The sequence below is a fragment of the Physeter macrocephalus genome, chromosome 12, assembly GCF_002837175.3.
Source record: "Physeter macrocephalus isolate SW-GA chromosome 12, ASM283717v5, whole genome shotgun sequence".
In the NCBI taxonomy this organism is placed as follows: domain Eukaryota; kingdom Metazoa; phylum Chordata; class Mammalia; order Artiodactyla; family Physeteridae; genus Physeter; species Physeter macrocephalus.
Genome location: NC_041225.1, coordinates 63,538,256 through 63,558,439, shown reverse-complemented (window position 1 = coordinate 63,558,439; position 20,184 = coordinate 63,538,256). Strand labels below are relative to the sequence as shown.

The following is a 20,184-nucleotide window of genomic DNA, read 5'->3' as shown; positions in this document are numbered from 1 at the left end:
ACTGAGCCTGCCTGTCCGGAGCCTGTGCTCCGCAACGGGAGAGGCCACAACAGTGAGAGGCCCGCGTACCGCAAAAAAAAAAAAAAAAAAAAAGTAAAACCTTTCTATAAGATTTATGGAAAGCAGCCACAAAAAACACCCAACGCATTTATATAAAAAGCTAAGCCTAGGAAAAAACAAAAATTAACCCAACCACTCATATAAACGACTGCTCCTCTTATCACATGAATTCCTAAGTGCACAGGTAGAAAATATGAAATCATACATGAAACGATTGATATCCTCTTGAGGTTTTCTCAAAGTGGTTCTGAGTCACGTAAATGAAATGCCTAAACTCACTACAAATATCTACAATGATACTGAAGGGTTGAATTCACCTCATAACCTGAGCTAAGTTTACAAGTTTGTAACTGAGAATAAAGACAGAATCTTAGGAGACACTCCTGGTGGTCTTACAACAGTTATTTCCCTCCTTCTCCCTTCCCAGTAGTGCTCTTACTTTGTGTATCTCCAACTAGAGAAATAACCTACCCCTTGTAACTTAGGCCAAACGTCGCATTCTATTTCTCTGGCCACAATCATTGCTTAAATAGTACCATCAAGGCAAACTTCAGGACTCTTTCTTGGAATATGGCATGAACTGCTACTGGTAGGTAGCCATCCTAGAGCCAAAAGAGGAACCAGCCTTAGGTCAAAATTTAAATCACAAAAAAATAGAAGAGATCAAGAAATTAGGTCCTTTGGATGGCCTCACAGAGCTGCTGAATAAAGCAACTCTAAAATAAAGCCTACCCTATCTCTAGACTTAAAATTTCATGAGCCAAGGTGTACTGAGAGTTTAGATTACCTGCAAAAATAGAGAGTCCTAATTGATATTAAGTTTAACCACAAATAATCTACCCAGAAAATTTTTAAAAAGCAAACCCATAACTCACATCTTACTGGCACAGTACTTAATATTGAAGGGGTCCACAACATGTCACTGTGGCATAAAAATTATATTGAGATGAGAGCATGAGAGTAGACTTTGTTTCTGAACTCTCTTATCTCCCTAAAAGCAGAGCCTCCCCAAAGAACTCAACTGTCCTTAAGTCCTTTCCCAGGCAGTTTCACAACCAGGGAAGTCAAAACTATCATATCTTCTATCTGTTCTCCAAAGAGCTCATTTATCTTTCCTAAAAGCCAGTTGTTTTCCAATAAGTGCCTTTTCTCCCACTCCCCTTCCCCTAATATTCCCAAATTCTAACAGCTTCCTTGAGTCACATTTTTCTGTGAACTCAGTCTGTTCTCCTGCTAAATTTTTTTTTTTTTGGTCAGTTGAATTACCAGTCCCCCAAACAATGAACCTAAGAAAGGAGAAGAAAAGTTTTCTTCCCCTACAAAGTTAACTACTTAATATTCTACTTTCAGATTTAAAAACTGGGGCTTGTCGTATCTAAAGTGACAGCAATGAAATTAGGACAAATGACCTCTTCTTTTGCAGTCTATATCCAACCAATTATTGCACTGCTTACCTTCGCAATCCACTCTTCCCAGACATTTATAAAATCTTATAATGCTCTAATCCCATAGCATCATTCAAGAATTAACACTGACTACTATTTTACAGTCACAGCAAATTCTAGTTTAACAGATATGTGTCAAGTATTTCAGATCAAAGTAAAAATCCTTAACCCACAATAAGGATAATACAATGGAGTTGAAGAAAGCACACCAGGCTGTTAACATTGTTCATCTGAAAAGAGGGAAGGAGAAATACCAAGGATGGTCATTTTTGACTCTGTATTTCTTTCCATCATTTTGTTTCACTTGTTCTAATACCATGTGTTCCATTTGTAAGTAGAAATGCACCAAATAAAGAAAAACACTTTAAAAATTTATATCCTGGTATTTTAAATATCTTTCTGGAAAACTACCCACAAGCACACTAACCTACAAGTAAATGAAAAAGGCTGCCCTATCACTGACAAAATATTACCAGAAGAGAAGCATTTATACCTACACACACATGGACGACACACACACACAAACACACACTCACACACATTCATGTGCTTCTAAAATCCAAAGATTTTAAACATCTGGATACTGCTGCCCCGTTCTTCCCAACAGGTGAGGATGTGGCCTTACCTGTGACTGGGCAGAGTTGGATATTTGTAAACATTCCTTTAAATGAAAGCAAGTAAATGTGTAGCTCTTGATGGTTAACAAAAACTCTAAAATAGAGGTGGGAAAGCAAGAATTGAACTTTCCCATGTCATTACACCTATTTACACACTTGAAGGAACCCAGAGGCCAGGCAAAGCTCTGATGAAATGCTGCAGCTGATTTTGCCCTTTGTGGCCAGCTTTATTAGAAACTTCTAAGTTGCTATCTCCATGCCTTAATATTGTGGGTCTCAAACTTAATCATGTATCAGAATCACCTGGTGGGCTTGTTAAAACAGATTGCTGGGCTCCCAATGATCTAAAAGTTGGGCACCTAAAATCATTCCACTAACAGCAACATTACAGAGGAAACAAGAGCTAAAACACAAGCTTTCCTAAACAAAGGATGAACGATGCAAGTTTTCTAATTGCTTAACCTGCAAGTAAATGGAAAAGATTGCCCTATCACTGACAAATTACCAGAAAAGAGCATTTATACCTATCTACACACACACACACACACACACACACACACACACACGCACACGCTTCTAAAATCCAAAGAGCACAGAGTAAACGAGGTTTAATTTCTTTAAATCTCAGTTAATGATCCAGTAAAAACAAAATAAATCAACATCATATATGGCAAATGTTAACTCCACTTAATCCAGTTATTAAGAAGAATGCAAAGAATCTAACTATTCTTTAATAAGAATAATGTAAGCACATATTTCCTGCATGATTATGTTTAACAGGAAAGTTAGTGTAGAAAATTTCAGAGTATTAGTATTTAGAGTCATGGTTAACTTTTTAGTATACAACTACTCAGGAGATAACACCCACACTCTAACCTCCTCCCCCAAAGACCTTCCCTACGTGGAAAATAAAACAAGAGAAGCTGACTTCTCTTACGTTCTATGTTTACCTCTATACCCTTCCCTTTTCCAGTGACTATAACTTTCCTTCTTTCTTGGAATTAAAACAAAACTCAGCTGGCATATGTGAAATCTTTTATTTATGAAATTTCCTTTAACCAGGCCACTTATGCCCAATATTCACTTCCTCTGTTAATCTTTCTTAATTTTCATCCACTGATTGTTATTAAAAAAAAGTTTAAAAACCTTTTCCCATCACTTAAATCTTACATCCAACTGTCTCAAAGGTGCCTTACAAAAGTGCCAAAATTAAATATTAAAAAGAGAAATCTGGAAAGTGTTCTGATGTGCCTTTGCTTTTCAAAACTATTCTGCCGCTTGTTTTAAAGAGTATATTGCATACCTGATCCATATCTAAAGTTGTTTCTATCATTTCCTGAAACTTGGAGAAATCAGAACGAAGATCAATAAGAGGAGTCACAAAAACTGCCAACAACAATGCCTGATGTTTTCCTAAAAGAAAGCAAAAAGTAAATAAATAAATAGGTCCTATATTAAAAATACAAAACGACAAATCATGAAAATTTGCGATAATGAGCAGGCTTTGATCCCAAAAGCACAAACTGTGTAGCAGATCTCTGAAGTTACTACTCACTCAGGTATCTTAATTCAAATGTGTTTAGTACTTACATAGTAAGGGAGATGATCTGGCACTCAAAGTTTCCTACTAATAAAACACTGCCTGCCCTGCATGTCTGTTAACCTCCTTCAGAAGAGGTACTATAGATGCAGAAACATGACATTAATTACAACCAAATGAATAGCGTTTCTTTTTAGATTTAATAACCCAAAGTTGAAGCCATTAAAATAAAATATCTAACTTACCTTATAAATCCCTAATTTCCATTAATAATACAGTGTTCCAATTAACAGATGTTAAATCAAGCCACAAGTAAATGGAACTTCGCTTGATGCTGTTTAAGAGCACATGCTGGGGAATTACGTGAGGAGAAGTAAGTGAAGCAACAGAGTCTACAGTGTGAAAGGCATGAGTAGAGAGACCTGGAAGCCAATCCCTGCTCTGGTATCTACTGGCTCTGTGATCTGGAGCCTCCTTTTCCTTGTCTATTACAATGGGAGTAATAATAACAGCTACCTAGAAGATGAATAAATAAGACAACTATGCTTAGTATATATACAGTAGTTGACACAATAGAAGCTCAGCAATAGTTACCACGCATTATTATTGGTTATAACACAAGGATTTTCTTCTGATCTCCAATAAATTCCCTTAGGAGAACGCTGCAAGTGATCTCTAGCATACTGCATTTCACTCCAAAGCAATAATTCCCAACATTTTCCAGACATACTGGTAGCTCTTGATTGAGAAAATGATGAAAACGTTATGATGGCAGTCAGTTAAAACTATTGTGAGAATTCATATTTTATTATTAATCACAACAGCATCTAGACATATTTAGAAAATAGTACATATGTGTGAAACATTATTTAGACAGTCTATAAACAACACTTTGCCCACATGTCTGTTGTGCTACAATGCCTGGTTCTTTATTCTGAATTAGCTCATATGCTATTGGTAAAGAGGGCAATGATGGCAGCAAAACATGGTGGTGGCACTGGTTCACGAATTATTTTTCCCCCAGCCCATTAATGTTTTGAAGAGATCAAGGGAAAGCTTTCACACAATTAAGAGTAAGCTTAGCAACATACAAAGACCTCAGAGTATCTGGCTTAATGACCATTATACTTTCCACTATGTTAAGATATGTGGAAAGGCTGAGTAAAGATGAAGAGTACAAAAACATTTGCCACTGTTTAAAAAGAAATTTTTTATTTAACTGAATTCTATATATACCCTGGTTCAGATTTTTAACTTTGTTGAAACTGACATTGGAAGCAAATGCCCTCAAAGGGTATCTCAAAGGAGGAAATGAGCCCCAGACTTTAAAGTTGCAAAGTGTCACTTGATGCTGGCTACAAATGCAACGGAGATTTACGCAGGCTACTGTTTTTATTAAAGGTTGTTAATGCTTTTGTTATTAATCACTTAAAATTTTTCTTATATTTTGAGGTCTACCTTATCTCTATTTTTTTCTGTAAGTTCTGTTTTCTAGCACATGACTTTGAAGAAGGTAAGGTTTTCCAAGAAAACACAAGTAGTATTATTACAGAAGTACCTGTTTAAACTTCAGAACATGTCCTCTAGCCCCTCACACACAAAGGCCCACCTTGCTGCAGCTCTTCTCAGAGTTAAAGTCCCTTCCTCTGCTCACTTGTTCCATATCCTGCAAAGCCTTCACTAGCATCCTGAATTCCTTCCCCTACTTGTAATTTGTACTGAGCCCCAGTTGGCAATTTCCGACTGGGTTTTTTTTCCCCCCAGTTGGTTATGGTTTTAATTAAAAATAACAGCTCTATTGAGATATAAATCATATACCAAACAATTCTCCATTTTAAAGTGTACGATTCAATGGTTTCTAGTATATATTCACAGATTTGTGCAACCGTCGCCACAATCAATTTTCAAACTGTCACTGCCCTCAAAAGAAACAAGGAACCCATTAGCAGTACCCATTAGCAGTAACTTACAATTTCCTTCCAACCTCCTGCCATTCCGCCAAGCCTAGGCAATCACTAATCCACCTTCTGAATCTATAAATTTGCCTATTCTGGTCTTTTCATATAAATGGATCACATTATATTGTGACAGCTTTTTTTCACTTAGCATAATGTTTTCAAGGTTCATCCATGTTGTATCATGCATCAGTACTTCATGACTTTTGACTGAGGAACAATATTCCATTGTATGGATATGCCACATCTTATTTATTCATCCATCAATTGACGGGCACCATTGGGTTTTTTTTAAAATCATTTTTGGTTTATTTCTAGTAACAAAATAACATACTTTTCAGTACGATTGTTTTTAATTACGGAAGTACAGAAACTAAAATAAAATCTTAATAACACTATTACCTAAAAATACGGAACGCTTCACGAATTTGCGTGTCATCCTTGCACAGGGGCCATGCTAATCTCTGTATCGTTCCAATTTTAGTGTATGTGCTGCCAAAGCGAGCACCACCATTGGGTTTTGATAAACTCCATTTTCCACTAGTTATCACAACCTAAAAAGCCTTACATGATCTAACCCAGGGTCTGAAACAAAGGTCCATAGATCCTTGAATTCAAGGTAGTACATAAACAAAGAAGAGAAGTAAATCCCATCTTCATTTTCTCTAACCTCTAACTGGAATCAAGCATTTTCTTCCATTGTTAACGTAAGTAATAAACCACAGTAGTATCATCAGTACTTGTGTCTTTGTCATCAAGTAAAATCCCAGATATATTTTCATATCATATTATAGTTTTTGGGAGATAACTTTAACATTTAAACTCATTAGTTCAAAATTAAAGAAGTATGAACTTCACTCAGATCATGTGATTTAATGCACTAATAAAAAGGACTTATTTCTCAACAATTTCTTTTCTATTTTGATAAGTGTATTTCAATATAACTGGCTTCCTATTTAAGTCTATGTGTTTTATTTTACGCATTTAAAAACACTATTCTGACAAGAGGTTCATAGACTTTATTAGAAGCCAAAAGGGTCCACAGCATGAAAAACGTTAAGAACCTTGGACAGGCCTCACCTCTCTGGCCTCACCTCCTAACAAGCACCCTTATTCTCTATCTCTATGCTTGACAACCCTAGCTTCCCTTCACTCCTTCAACAAGTCAAGCTATAGGTACTTATACTAGCTGGCCCCCTAGCCTCCCCTAGATCTTAACAGTGAGCTCTTTGTCATCATTTGAGATTCACCTGAGATAGCAATTCCATAGAGAGGCCATCCTTGACCACCATATCCAGCATCTTTCTGGCCCAGCCAAGTCACTCTGTCACATCAAAATATTATGCTTTCTTTGTTGTACTTACTACTCTTTGAAATTCTTGCTCATTTATTTATCTCTCTCTACCCTTCCACTGTTACTGAACCTCCATAAGAAGAGGGGCCCTATCTGTCATATCTACCATTGTAGTTCTCAGAACAATGCCTGGCACAAAGTAGGCAATGGATAACTGTATGCTGAATGAATGACTTTATGAAAGGAGCAAGGGACTAACGAAGCAACCAATCACTGGTCATTAGTTCTGATACACGCAACAGTCACCTAGGAAAAATACAAAAGATCACACTGGGAAATAACTGTTAGCTTCTTCTTCTTTTTTTTTTTTAATAATTTTTATTTTTTGGCCCTGACATGCAGGATCTTAGCTCCCCGACCACGGATCGAACCTGCGTCCCCTGCAGTGCAAGCACAGAGTCTTAACCACTGGACTGCCAGGGAAGTCCCTGTTAACTCCTTAAATGCATCAAAATGTGGAATATCTAAGCAATCAAATTCAATAATTTCTCTAAGAACTCCAGATTCATTGTCAGCCCCTAAAGATTCATTTATAACTCGCTGAAGATTTCATTTTTGGGAATGCTGCTGAATACTCAATGGAGAAAAGACAATCTTCTTCAATAAACAGTGCTGGGAAGATTGGATATTCACATGTAAAAGAATGAAACTAGACCCTTATCTTGCACCACTTACAAAAAATTAACTTGAAATGGATTAAATACCTGAAAACATGGAACTCCTAGAAGAAAACATGGGGGAGGGACTTCCCTGGTGGTCCAGTAGTTAAGAATCCACCTTCCAATGCAGGCGACGTGGGTTCGATCCCTGGTGGGGGAACTAAGATCCCACATGCCACAGGGCAACTAAGCCTGTGCGCTCTAGAGCCCACGTGCCGCAACAAAGAACCCACGCACCGCAATGAAAGATCCCACATGCCACAATGAAGATGCTGCATGACACAACTAAAACCCAACACAGCCAAATAAATAAATAAATAAATATTTTTTTTTTTTTAGAAAAAGGAAAACATGGGGGAGAAGCTCCTTGACATGGGTCTTGGCAATAATTTTTGGGATATAATACCCAAAGCACAAGTAATAAAATTAAAATAAACGAGTGGGACTACATCAAACCAAAAAGCTTCTGCACAGCAAAAGAAACACTTAACAAAGTGAAAAGCCAACCTACGGAAGGGGAGAAAATATTTGCAAAACATTTATCTGATAAGGCACTAATATCCAAAATAGATAAAAAACTAACAACACAACTCAACAGCAAAAAAAAACCCAATTAATCCAATTTAAAAACGGACAGAAGACATGAATAGACATTTTTCTAAAGAAGATATATGAATGGCCAACAGGTACATGAAGAGATGCTCAACATTAGGGAAATGCAAATCAAAACCACAATGAGATAACACTTCATGCCTGTTAGAATGGTCATCATCAAAAAGACAAGAGAACAAATGCTGGTGAGGATGTAGAGAAAAGGGAACACTTGAGCACTCTTGGTGGGATTGTAAACTGGTACAGCCACTATGGAAAACTGTGTATGGAGGATCCTCAAAAAATTTAAAATAGAACTGCCATATGATCCAGAAATTCCACTCCCGGGAATATAACCAAAGAAACCCAAAACACTAATTGGAAAAGGTATCTGCACCTCGCATGTTCATAGCAGCATTATTTACAATAGCCAAGATATGGAAACAACCTAAGTATCCATCGATGGATAAAGGGATAAAGAAAATGTGGCATGCGCGCACACACGCGCGCATACACACAGACACACGCACACACAAAATGGAATATTATTCGGTCATTAAAAAAAAAGGAAATACCGCCGCTTACAACAACATGAATGGACCTGGAGGGCATTATGCTAAGTGAAATAAGTCAGAGAAAGACAAACACTTTTTTAAAAAAAAATAAATTTATTTATTTATTTAATTTGGGCTGCACTGGGTCTTCATTGCTGCACGCAGGCTTTCTCTAGTTGCGGTGAGCAGGGGCTACTCTTTGTTGTGGTGTGCGGGCTTCTCTTGTTGCAGAGCACAGGCTCTAGGCGTGTGGGCTTCAGTGGTTGTGGCCCCAGGCTCAGCAGTTGTGGCTTGTGGGCTCTAGAGCACAGGCTCAGTAGTTGTGGTGCTTGGGCTTAGTTGCTCCACGGCATGTGGGATCTTCCCGGACCAGGGCTCGAACCCATGTCCCCTGCACTGGCAGGCGTATTCTTAACCACTGCACCACCAGGGAAGTCCAGAAAGACAAATACTTCATGATCTCACTTATACATGAAATCTTAAAACAACAACAACAAAAACAACTCATAGTTAAAGGGATCAGATTTGTGGCTGGGAGGGGAGGGGGATTGGAGGAAGGTGGTCAAAAGCTACAAACTTCTAGTTACAAGATAAATAAGCACTAAGGATATAATGTACAGCATGACGACTACAGTTAACACTGCTGTATGATACGCATGAAAACTGTTAAGAGAGTAAGTAAATCCTTAGAATTCTCATCACAAGAAAAAATTTTAAAAGAATGCTGCTATGTGCCTCAGAAACTGCTGCAATGTTTAGGTCAATCAGCATAAGTACTTACACTTCTGTAACAACCCAAAGCATAATTTAATCACTATCAAACATTTCATCATCAATTACTATGATAAAAATTATAACAAATTTCAGGATAAACTGAAAGCCCATAAGTCTATCAAGAGTAAGTGGTTCAGGGACTTCCCTGGTGGTCCAGTGGTTAAGAATCCGCCTTCCAATGCAGGGGACGCAGGTGCGATCCCTGGTCAGAGAACTAGGATCCCACATGCTGTGGGGTAACTGAGCACATGAGCCACAACTACCGAGCTCATGCGCCGCAACTACTGAGCCTGCATGCCACAACTAGAGAGAAGCCCACGCACCGCAAGGAAATACCCCGCATGCCGCAACAAAGACTCCGCGTGCAGCAACTAAGACCCGATGCGGCCAAAAATAAATAAATATTTAAATACTAAAAAAAAAAAAAAAAAAAAAAAAATAAGTGGTTCATTAAATATACTCCTGGAATGATGCCCAGGCCAGCTTTAAATCTAAGCCTTAACTGGTGTATTAACACCAGTTTTGGGACTTGTTTTCTCCATCTTGCCTATGTTCATGCCACTTAATCACAGATTTAGAGAAATACTATGGAGACTATCCTTAGTGAATTTAGAAAGGCTAATTTTCAGGGGAATTCCCTGGCGGTCCAGTGGTTAGGACTCAGCGCTTTCACTGCTGGGGCAAGGTTCAATCCCTGGTCAGGGAACTAGGAGCCCGCAAGCCACACGGCTACTTGTCAAGTGGCAAAAACACCAATGAAAACCACTTTGGCATGTGCACTGCCCCAAAATAAAATGTTGCACTTTCTTGATATACCACTTTAGAATTCTCCTTTTATGACATCTCTCAAAATTATATTTTTGTGTGATTATTTGTCTAATGTCTGTTTCCCTCACATGCTATAAGGGCAGAGACTGTTTTGGGGTCCTATCACAGCTTCAGCAGCTAGCAGTGTCAGGAACACAGTGAGTACTCCAAGTGTCTGCTAAACCTTCTCGCTGTTTCTGCTTCTCCCTTATCTTCCCTAACAACCTCTGGATACCAGTCCTTTGTTATGATGTAAGCAATGAATTAATCAATTTTTCCTAACATACCTTTATTAGTATAGACACTAAAGTAAAATAAAGAACAACGTAAGCTTTCAGGACCTCTTAAATAACAATGGTAAGACAAAGCATCTTGAACCCCTAGCACAACCATTCATCACTAAGTACTTTCCCATTCTTTTACTGCTTTTCAGTTTCCTTTCTGACACATTCTCTCTCCTACACTAAGTGGTATTTTCTCATTCTCCAAAAAGAAGTTTCTGAAGGCCTACTAAATGTCAGAAGTTGGGCCGGAATACTTGTTTCCTGGGGACATACCGTACACTCAGGTGTCGGGGAGAGATGACACAGTCATTAAACTAATTACAAAGAAGGATGGCAAGTATGATGACAGGGAAATACAGGGTGCTTTGGAAACACATAACCAGGACAGGAGTGTACTCAAATGTAGGAACAAGGTAGGTCTACCCAAAGAAATGACTTTGAAGGTGAAAATCTAAAGATGAAGACAACAAAGCCAGGTGAGACAGGAAGGGATAAATGTCTGACTCTAAAGGAACAGCACAAACAAAGGCCAAAGAGTGTGCAGTATATGTGAGATCCGGAGGATGTTCAAGCTAACTTGAACAGATGCAAAAAACAAATGCAGTTTGTTTTTTCAAATTGCAGACTTTTCTCCATCATAAATTTAATAAATCTTAGCATTTTTCAGTGAAAAAATTGAAAAATGTCAAAGTGCACTGTATTGTTTCAGTTTTACATATCATTTCAGTTTATACAATTTATTATATAATTATTTCAGTTTTTATATATACCGTGTATACATGTTGCTAAAAACAAAACAACAGGCCCCAAATGGAGTCGCTTATGCTAAGCCCCATGTCACCAAATTGAGGCTTACCTTAATTACAGTTTCGGCTCTCCCAGAAATGGAATCTTGAACCAGCCAATCAGGAATCACCTGATCAGCACCAGTTAGGTAATACACCTGACGGACCCCTACAATCCCCTAAAGGAACGTAACCTTACAATAACCAACCCACTTTTTATAACTCCCTTGTTTCAGCTCCCTTCTGCCTATGAAAGTCTTTCATTTTGTACAGCTCTAGAGAGCTCCTTTCTATCTCCTGGATGGGATGCTGCCCAATTCATGAACTGTTCAATAAAGCCAATAAGATCTTTAAAATTCACTCAGTTGAATTTTGTTTTTTAACGCTGCATGGACACACCCATGGGTATGCACTAAGTCAAATGAAAATGTATATCTTACTCTGAGACATGGTCAAAAAAGTCTGAGAAACATTGGCAATGAGTCCTAGGAGGGAAAGGATAGACAGAGAGATAGGCAGAGGCAACAATTTATGAGGGGCCTGTCAAACCCCGAAACAGTCTTGTCTCTACCCTTATAGCATGTGAGGGAAACAGACATTAGACAAGTAATCGCACAAAAATATAAGGAAGTGAAATATAAGGGCAGTGAAAAACCCCTGAAGGGTTAACACCACATTTATATTTTTATTTATAAATATATTTACATATTGAGAAAGACAGTTGGCTGAAGCAAAGAGAAAGGATTAGAAAGAGCCAAGACAAGAGACAGTAAAAGCATTAGGAGGCTGACAGTAGTTCAGGTAAGAAATGCTACAGCCTGGACTAGGGTGCTGGCAGTGGGATGGAAAGGTGTTCGAGGTGAAGAATATATATGATGCGATACCAAGAGGACTTGGTGACTGAGTGAATGCAAAGAGGGAGAGGCAACAGTTAAGGCTGATTCCCAAGGCTTCGACCACTGGGTAGATAATGGGGCCATTTACTGAGAGAGAGAACACCAAAAGCAGAGTTTAGAAGGAGGAATTCAGAGTAGACTTTGAAACATGGGCCCATATGAGAAATCCTCAGTCAGAATTCCCATTCTGTGATAATCAGGTAGTCCGACCAGCAGCGGTCCACTTTAGTCAGACCATGACTTCCCTAGCTCATCAGAGTATCAGCCCACCATTCTGCCTCATTATCTATAACCTGACGGGCCCCTTCAGGCACGAGCTTGCAATGCCTAGTCTTATTCACCACAGGCAGACACCAACCACACCACAGGCCCCCAACTTCCCACCACGAGAAGACTTTCCCAGATCTGTGTCTGGCAAAGTTGAGGCTGCTGGGTAAATTGGCTGTAATTGCACCTAAATTATTGATACTCACTGGTAAACGTCTTCTCTCTCAAATCATTTACATTTTATTTAATGTAACTGAGAAGTAACTGGAAACGGCTGGCAAAATAATTAAGAAAAAGACACTAAGATTTTCTAATCAAGTTAAATGAGCAAGTAACACTAAAATCAAAATGAACTATAGGAGAGTTCTGGGTAACAGATATGAGATGCCTCCCTACATGTGTCCTCCCGACACTAACTCAGGTCCAAGGCCTACCACTAGTCACAAATCTGCTGAATCAGACTTTCCAAATAGAATATGATCGGAAAAACCAACCTAAAGTCTAAATTAATTATCAAGTTAGTATTAACATCCTTGTTCTAGTAAATATTTTGGTAAATGGTAATAAAAAGACATGAGTTTCAATTAACAAAGATTTAAAAATTTATTCTATGCCCATGTTCCCTTGACCAATTTAACGGAATTTCCTTGTATTATTAACTCCAACCTAGAAGTTTTATGAAGTACAATTAAATTTTATCTGACCCTTTAAATATATTTATGAAATGGATTTAAAAATTCATGTAAGTGGAAAAAAGGCTAGCAAGATGCTGCTAATGAAAGTTTACAGTATTCACACAAATATGAGGCTGGAGCCAAAACATTACCAAATTAGCAAAGAAGCCAACAGTTGAAGTGCAGTCAATCATGGTAAAAGATCAAAATAATTCAATCGCTCTGAATAACAACCTTTAGCACAAGGGCACTCCGTTATTCCTCCACCACCAACAGCCGCCCTATAGTTTTGGCCTCTTATCCTCCCTCATGGCCCCTGACCTCTCTTCCTTTTCAGATTCTCGGGTCACGTCACCCCTTTTGTTGAGCACAGCCACCTGTTTCCGTTCCTTCATTTGCAGGTAATACTTTCTCTGACAATATAGCTCATTTGCCTTTCTTACTATTGTCATTTTGACAAAACAGTAATTGTCTTTCCAATGTTGACTTTCTCTTCTGATTCCACTGATTAGTTAGGAGTTTCATTTTACACCATGCCAGTCTCTGTGAGATAACAGAAAATGTACTGGTCTCTGCTCCTGGTTCCTGACACAGAGCTCCTAAAACCCTTGTAATTTCCTAAGTGATAAGAGCACTAGGAGCATCTCTTGTTCTAATAAGGTGACCCGAGATGAGCTCTTGAATGTGGGCTGGTCACCAGAAAGACCAAGCCATGATTAGGAGCTTGGAATTTTTAGCTCTACCCCTGCCCCCATCATCCAGAGAGGGGAAAGGGGCTGGAAATGGAGTTAATAATTGATCATGCCTACGTGAGGAAGCTTCCTAAAACCCCAGTAGTGGTGGCGAGGGGGGCATGTTCGGTTCAGAGGGCTTTCAGGAGGGCAAACACATCCACCAGAAGGGTGACGCAACTCACCTCTATAGGACAGAAGCTCCTGTGCTCAGGACGCCCCCGAGACTTGCCCTTTCTCTTCATCTGGCTGTTCATCTGCATCCTTTATCAATAAACTGTTAAGTGTAAGTAAGTGTTTCCCTGAGTTCAGTGAGCTGTTTTAGCAAATTGATTAAACCCAAGAAGGGGGTCATTGGGACCTCATCTGTAACTGGTTGGTCAGAAGTACAGGTAATACCTGGGCTTGAGACTGGGTAGAGAGGTTGCAGGGCACCAGGCTTGTGGGATTGAGCCCTTAACCTATGGGATCTGATGCTATCTCCAGGGAGACAGTGTCACAACTGAGTTAAACTGCAGAACACCCAGTTAGTGTCACAGGAAATCACTTGGTGTGGGGCAAAACCTCCACACATTTGGTGACCAGAAGTGTAACTGATGAAGTTTCTGAGTGCTGTGCCTTGACCTCTTTTATCTTGTAAACTAGTTTTTATCGCACAGTTTTGCATAGGGATGCATATGTTGCATTATAACAGAACTGGCTGTATGCAAAAGTGTAATAGAATATATTGGTGGGATAAAAATGTTCTAATTGTACATTTAATAAATAAATAGTACTGATTTTACAATAGTAAAAATAGTACTAATTGTTAGTTGCCATAATTTAACCTCTATGACTTGACACTAACTGGGTAAGTCAATTATACTTCCATGAAAAAATAAATAAAATTAAGAAAAGAAATAAAAAACAAAAAAATTTAAAGGGCAGCTTTACATGTTAATTAAAATTAAATGTATAGGAAATACAAGAATACTACAATAAATAATGCATTTTACCTCACAAAAGACATGAAGTTTGCTTGTGGAGGTGGACCTCCAGAAGGATGCAGCTTGTAAGTTACTGTGAAATGGTGAGTCCTCTGAAGTGCAGTGCAAAGCTGTAACACCACATGCAAATGAGCGTGGCTCAAGAACACACGGTGGATATTTGAGGTGTGTGTCTGTGTACATTTTGTGTATGCCTACACTGCTCAGTTCAGCTGGGTGCAATTTTCTGCATTCACCCAGTGTTTCCCATGGGCAAAATGTGCATAAGCAACACAAAATTCACAGTATGCTCAGATTGTTTCCTAATATATGAACTACATTAGAACAAGTCTTCCTTGTCAAAGAAAGTGTTAAGCATAACTGACCTTCTATAATTTTGCTTAAAGAATGAAACATAAAGCAAAATATTAATAATGAGTACCTGGATGGCAGAATAATTACTACCAAGAGTTTACCTTGCTTTTATAAACTGATAAAGACGAAATTTAAAGAAAATATCTCCAAAATACAAAAATCCAAACAGATCTTAAATTGCAGCTTTATAGGCTAAAGTTTAAAAAGTGCTACATTAGTAAAGCAGATTCCTTTTCAGAAATGCCAAATTGCTTTCATATTCTTATCTTCTATTTAGAAGGAAACTGAGCAATCAGGTTAAAAGGGGGGATTATTATTAGACTAACTTACTATGTTATTTAGGGTTGAAAAGCAATGGAGATATAAGCAGAAGGTGCTATGGAAACCAGAACACTGCATGAGGAGGGCAGAGAAAGCGTCACAGAAAGGGTGATATTTGAGCTCAATCTTAAATATTAGTAGGGTTCCATCACGTGGACAAGGTAGTGAAGGGCATTTAAGACAAAGGAAAAACATGGAGAAAAGCATAAAATATCAGAGCAGTCTGGAGAACCAGTACAGTGAGAAGAATAGGTGAGGGAGTATAAAGGAGGCTGACAGAAGTAGCAGCCAGCCAGGCACAGGAATGGGGCTTCTTCTGGTAGGTCATGGGAAGCAAATTAATGTGTTCATAACCGAAAGGGAAGAAAGGATATGATCAGATGTGCTAAGAAAGATTACTATGGGTTCATTGAGGAGGATGCAAAGACCAGGGGAGGGAAAATAGCACATGTAAGGTTTTTAAATATACTGAAACAGAAAAGGATGATTACTTGGATGTGGGCAAAGGAAAGGGTTACATACCTCAGTATGATACTAGCTGTTGCAAGAAAATTCATCAACAAAATCTAGATACTTAGAGTTGTGTTAAGTACTATCAGAAATCTGCTCCAAATGCAGAATACCATTGTTTTAGGTTGTGCCTCAATTTTTAAAAAAAATTTTATTGAACTATAGTTAATTTACAATGTTGTGTTAATTTCTGTTGTACAGCAAAATGATTCAGCTACACGTATATATTCTTTTGCATTATGGTTTATCACAGGATATTGAATATAGTTCCCTTTGCTGTACAGTAGGACCTCATTTTTTATCCATTCTATATATACTAGATTGCATCTGCTAACCCCAAACTCCCAATCCTTCCCTCCCCGACCCCCTTCCCCCCTGGCAACCACAAGTCTGTTCTCTATGTCTATGAGTCTGTTTCTGTTTTGTAGATAGGTTCATTTATGTCGTATTTTAGATTCCATATATAAATGATATAATATGGTATTTGTCTTTCTCTTTCTGACTTACTTCGCTTAGTTTGATAAACTCTGGATCCATCCATGTTGCTGCAAATGTGTGTCTCAACTTTTCAATTTTAAAAGATATGAGGAATAAGGGAGGCCAAGTAAATTTCTCAAATAGCCTTTTTTTTTTAACAGGAGAAAGATAATTTAGAGTAGAGCTTTCATCACTCAATGCAAATCTACTTTCTAAACTGTTGCTGCCCTCTGCTGTCTCTGAATTTACTTCATTTTCATTTTTTCTCCAGGAATAACATTAAACCTAGAGTTAATCAAAACCAAAACATCACAAGACGGCAGAATACACTCAATTTTTAGTAATATACAAATATATTTTTTAAAACTTTTAATGATTTTACTTTTAAGGACAGTGCATTTGGTTTTTCCTCATAAATTAGCCTGTTTTGACTTTCTCCATGAAGTCAGTAGGCTAAGGAGCTATGCTGAACTCTGCAAAATGCCATTTTAAACTCGAGAGGCACATGAAAAGATGCTCAACATTCCTAATCATCAGAAAAACGCAAATCAAAACCTCAACGAGACATCACCTCACACCTGTCAGAATGGCCATCATTAAAAAGACCATAAATAAGAAATTGTTGGCGAGGATGTAGAAAAAAGGGAACCCTCAGGCTTCCCTGGTGGCGCAGTGGTTGAGAGTCCGCCTGCCGATACAAGGGACACAAGTTTGTGCCCCAGTCCGGGAGGATCCCACGTGCCGCGGAGCGGCTGGGCCCGTGAGCCATGGCCGCTGAGCGTGCGCATCCAGAGCCTGTGCTCCGCAAAGGGAGAGGCCACAACGGTGAGAGGCCCGCGTGCCACAAAAAAAAAGAAAAAAAAAAAAGGGAACCCTCATAAACTGTTGGTGGGAGTGTAAATTGGTGCAGCCACTGTGAAAAACAGTATGGAAAAAAAATAACTGAACATAGAACTACCATATGATCCAGAATTCCACTCCTGGGTATATATCCGAAGAAAATGAAAACACTAATATAAAAAGATACACAAATCCCAATATTCCTATCAGCATTATTTACAATTGCCAAGATATGGAAGGAACCTGTGTCCATCAACAGATTAATGGGCAAAGAAGATGTGTGTGTGTGTATGTGTATACATACACATACACACACACACACACACACACACACACACACACACACACACACGGAATATTAGTCAGCCATAAAAAAGGATGAAATTTTGCCATTTCCAACAACGTGGATGGACCTGGAGGGTATGGTGCTTTATGAAGTCAGACAGAGAAAGCCAAATACTGTATGTTATCATTTATATGCGGAATCTAAAAAATAAAACAAACAAATGAATATAATAAAACAAACAGATGCACAGATATAGAGAACAAGCTAGTGGTTACCAGTGGGGAGAGAGAAGAGGGGAGGGGCAACATAGGGGTAGGGGATTAAGCGGTACAAACTACTATGGGTAAAATAAGTTACAAGGATATATTGTACAGCACAGGGAATATAGCCAATATTTTATAATAACTTTAAATGGAGTATAATCTATAAAAATACTGAATCATTACGTTGTACACCTGAAACTAAGAGTGTAAATCAACTCAAGAGAGATTAGTTAGGTTCCCAGTGACTAGGATACACCTAGATTCTCCAATGTTCCATGTTACTGAAAGAAAATACATAGCTCTTAGCACCACGAAACTTGGAACAGTCTTCCTCCTTTACTATTTTCTAGGCTGGGTGATTTCAAGTACCTTAACTGGACATCAGTTATCAGACTGACAATGTAAAGCATTTGATTTACATAATTTATGATATCTCACAGGTCTATATGTGATGATGTCTAATGTTATGATATCTCACAGGTCTTATATTAAGTGTAACACCGAAAAAGTAGGGAATTACTGACTTGTTGAAAACTCTCAAGTACATTAATCCACACATATGCAGAGAGGTTCATGAAGAGAGCCAAGCCTTTCAAATCCAATTCCTAACTTCCATGCTTATCTCAGGGAATAAGAAAGATTCCCCAGAGAATATGCAGAGCAATATTTCTTACATTTTTGGGGGGAGGGTGGTGGTGGTTTACATATACTTTTGAATATCTGATGAAACTTGCAGATCCTTTACCCCTCCAAAAATACATATACACAAAATTTTGCATAAAATTTCAGGATACTTTCAAGAACTCATTCAAAAATCCCAGGTTTAAAGTTTCAGGTATTGAGTGAAAAGGGGGCCAAAAACAGAACTAGGGGTTGTGGGGTGGGCATGGGGTGACTACACTGAAGAGGATGGCAAAAAATAGAAGGATCCAGCAATTCCAGTTCTGGGTATATATCTAAAGGAAACAAAATCATCATCTCGAAGAAATATCTGCACCCCCCACGTTCACTGCAGCATCATTTACAACAGCCAAGACATGGAAACCACCTAAGTGTCCACCAGCGAAGGAATGGATAAAGAAACTGTGATACATGTGTACAACGGAGTATCCTTCAACCATAAAGAAAGAAATCCTGCCATCTGCAACAACATGGATGGACCTTGAGGGCATTATGTCAAGTGAAAAGAGTGAGACAGGGAAAGTCAAATACTTTGTGATCTCACTTATATGTGGAATCTAATAAAACCAAACTCATAAATACAGAACAGACTGGTGGTTGCGAGAGGCAGGGGGTGGAGGAAATGGGTGAAGGTGGTCAAAAGGTACAAATTTCAAGTTATAAGACTGAAGTCCTGGCAAGGTAATGTACAACATGGTGACTGTAATTCAAAAACAAAAACAAAAACTGTACTGTATATTGGAAAAGCTGCTAAGAGATTAGACCTTAAAAGGTCTCATCATAAGAAAAAAAAAACTACGTGAGGTGACGATGTTAACTAAACTTATTGTGGTGATCGTTTACGCAGTATATATATATACATATCAAATCGCATTGTACACCTAAATTTATACAATGTTATATGTCAATTATATCTCAATAAAACCAGGAGGAAAAAAAGCCTGTCACACTCACCAGTGAAACCTAGTAAGATAGGGACCGGACCGTGTTCATTGAATTTAGCAACAGGTAAGTCACTTAGCAAATGCCATTTCAGTACAGTGGTCAGGGCTGAAGCCAGTGGAGTGAATGGAATATGGAAATGTAGGCTTTCAGAAACTTCACTGAGTACAGGTACAAGAGGAGGACGCAGGGACAAGGATGGCTTTTTTACCTCATGAGGGAAGAGATGTGAGAGAAATGTTTAAAACACCTGATGTTAAGTCGTATAAGAGTAAATTGTTCAGAGAGCCTATCTCCATGATTACACCCTGATTACATCCCTAACACCAGTCAATCCCCTTGTGCTTCCAACTGATCCTGTTGGAATGAGGCCAGAGGAGACAGAATCAGAAAATCGTAGCAGTAGAAGATATTCATTTACAGGATGAGGAAAATGAGGCACAAAGGAGGGAAATTAAGCCACACTAAAGAAATGTGAAACAGAAAAGATTAAAGACCCATTTTCTTTAATTCCACTTTGGTGGAACTAAA

General features: G+C 38.5%; 1 protein-coding gene and 1 non-coding gene across 2 annotated transcripts in view; both read right to left on the bottom strand.

Annotated features, from left to right (window-relative positions):
* The window catches only part of MSH2 (mutS homolog 2), a 78,465-nt gene that overhangs the window by 30,920 nt on the left and 27,361 nt on the right, over positions 1 to 20,184 (bottom strand). Inside the window, exon 8 of the mRNA XM_007106847.4 lies at positions 3,426 to 3,535. Coding sequence (XP_007106909.2) covers positions 3,426 to 3,535 — 110 coding nt within the window. The remainder of the gene's footprint in view (positions 1 to 3,425; positions 3,536 to 20,184) is intronic.
* Positions 6,022 to 6,125, bottom strand: LOC112063670 (U6 spliceosomal RNA). The gene has a single exon (XR_002891112.1). It is a non-coding gene; the product is annotated as a U6 spliceosomal RNA (small nuclear RNA).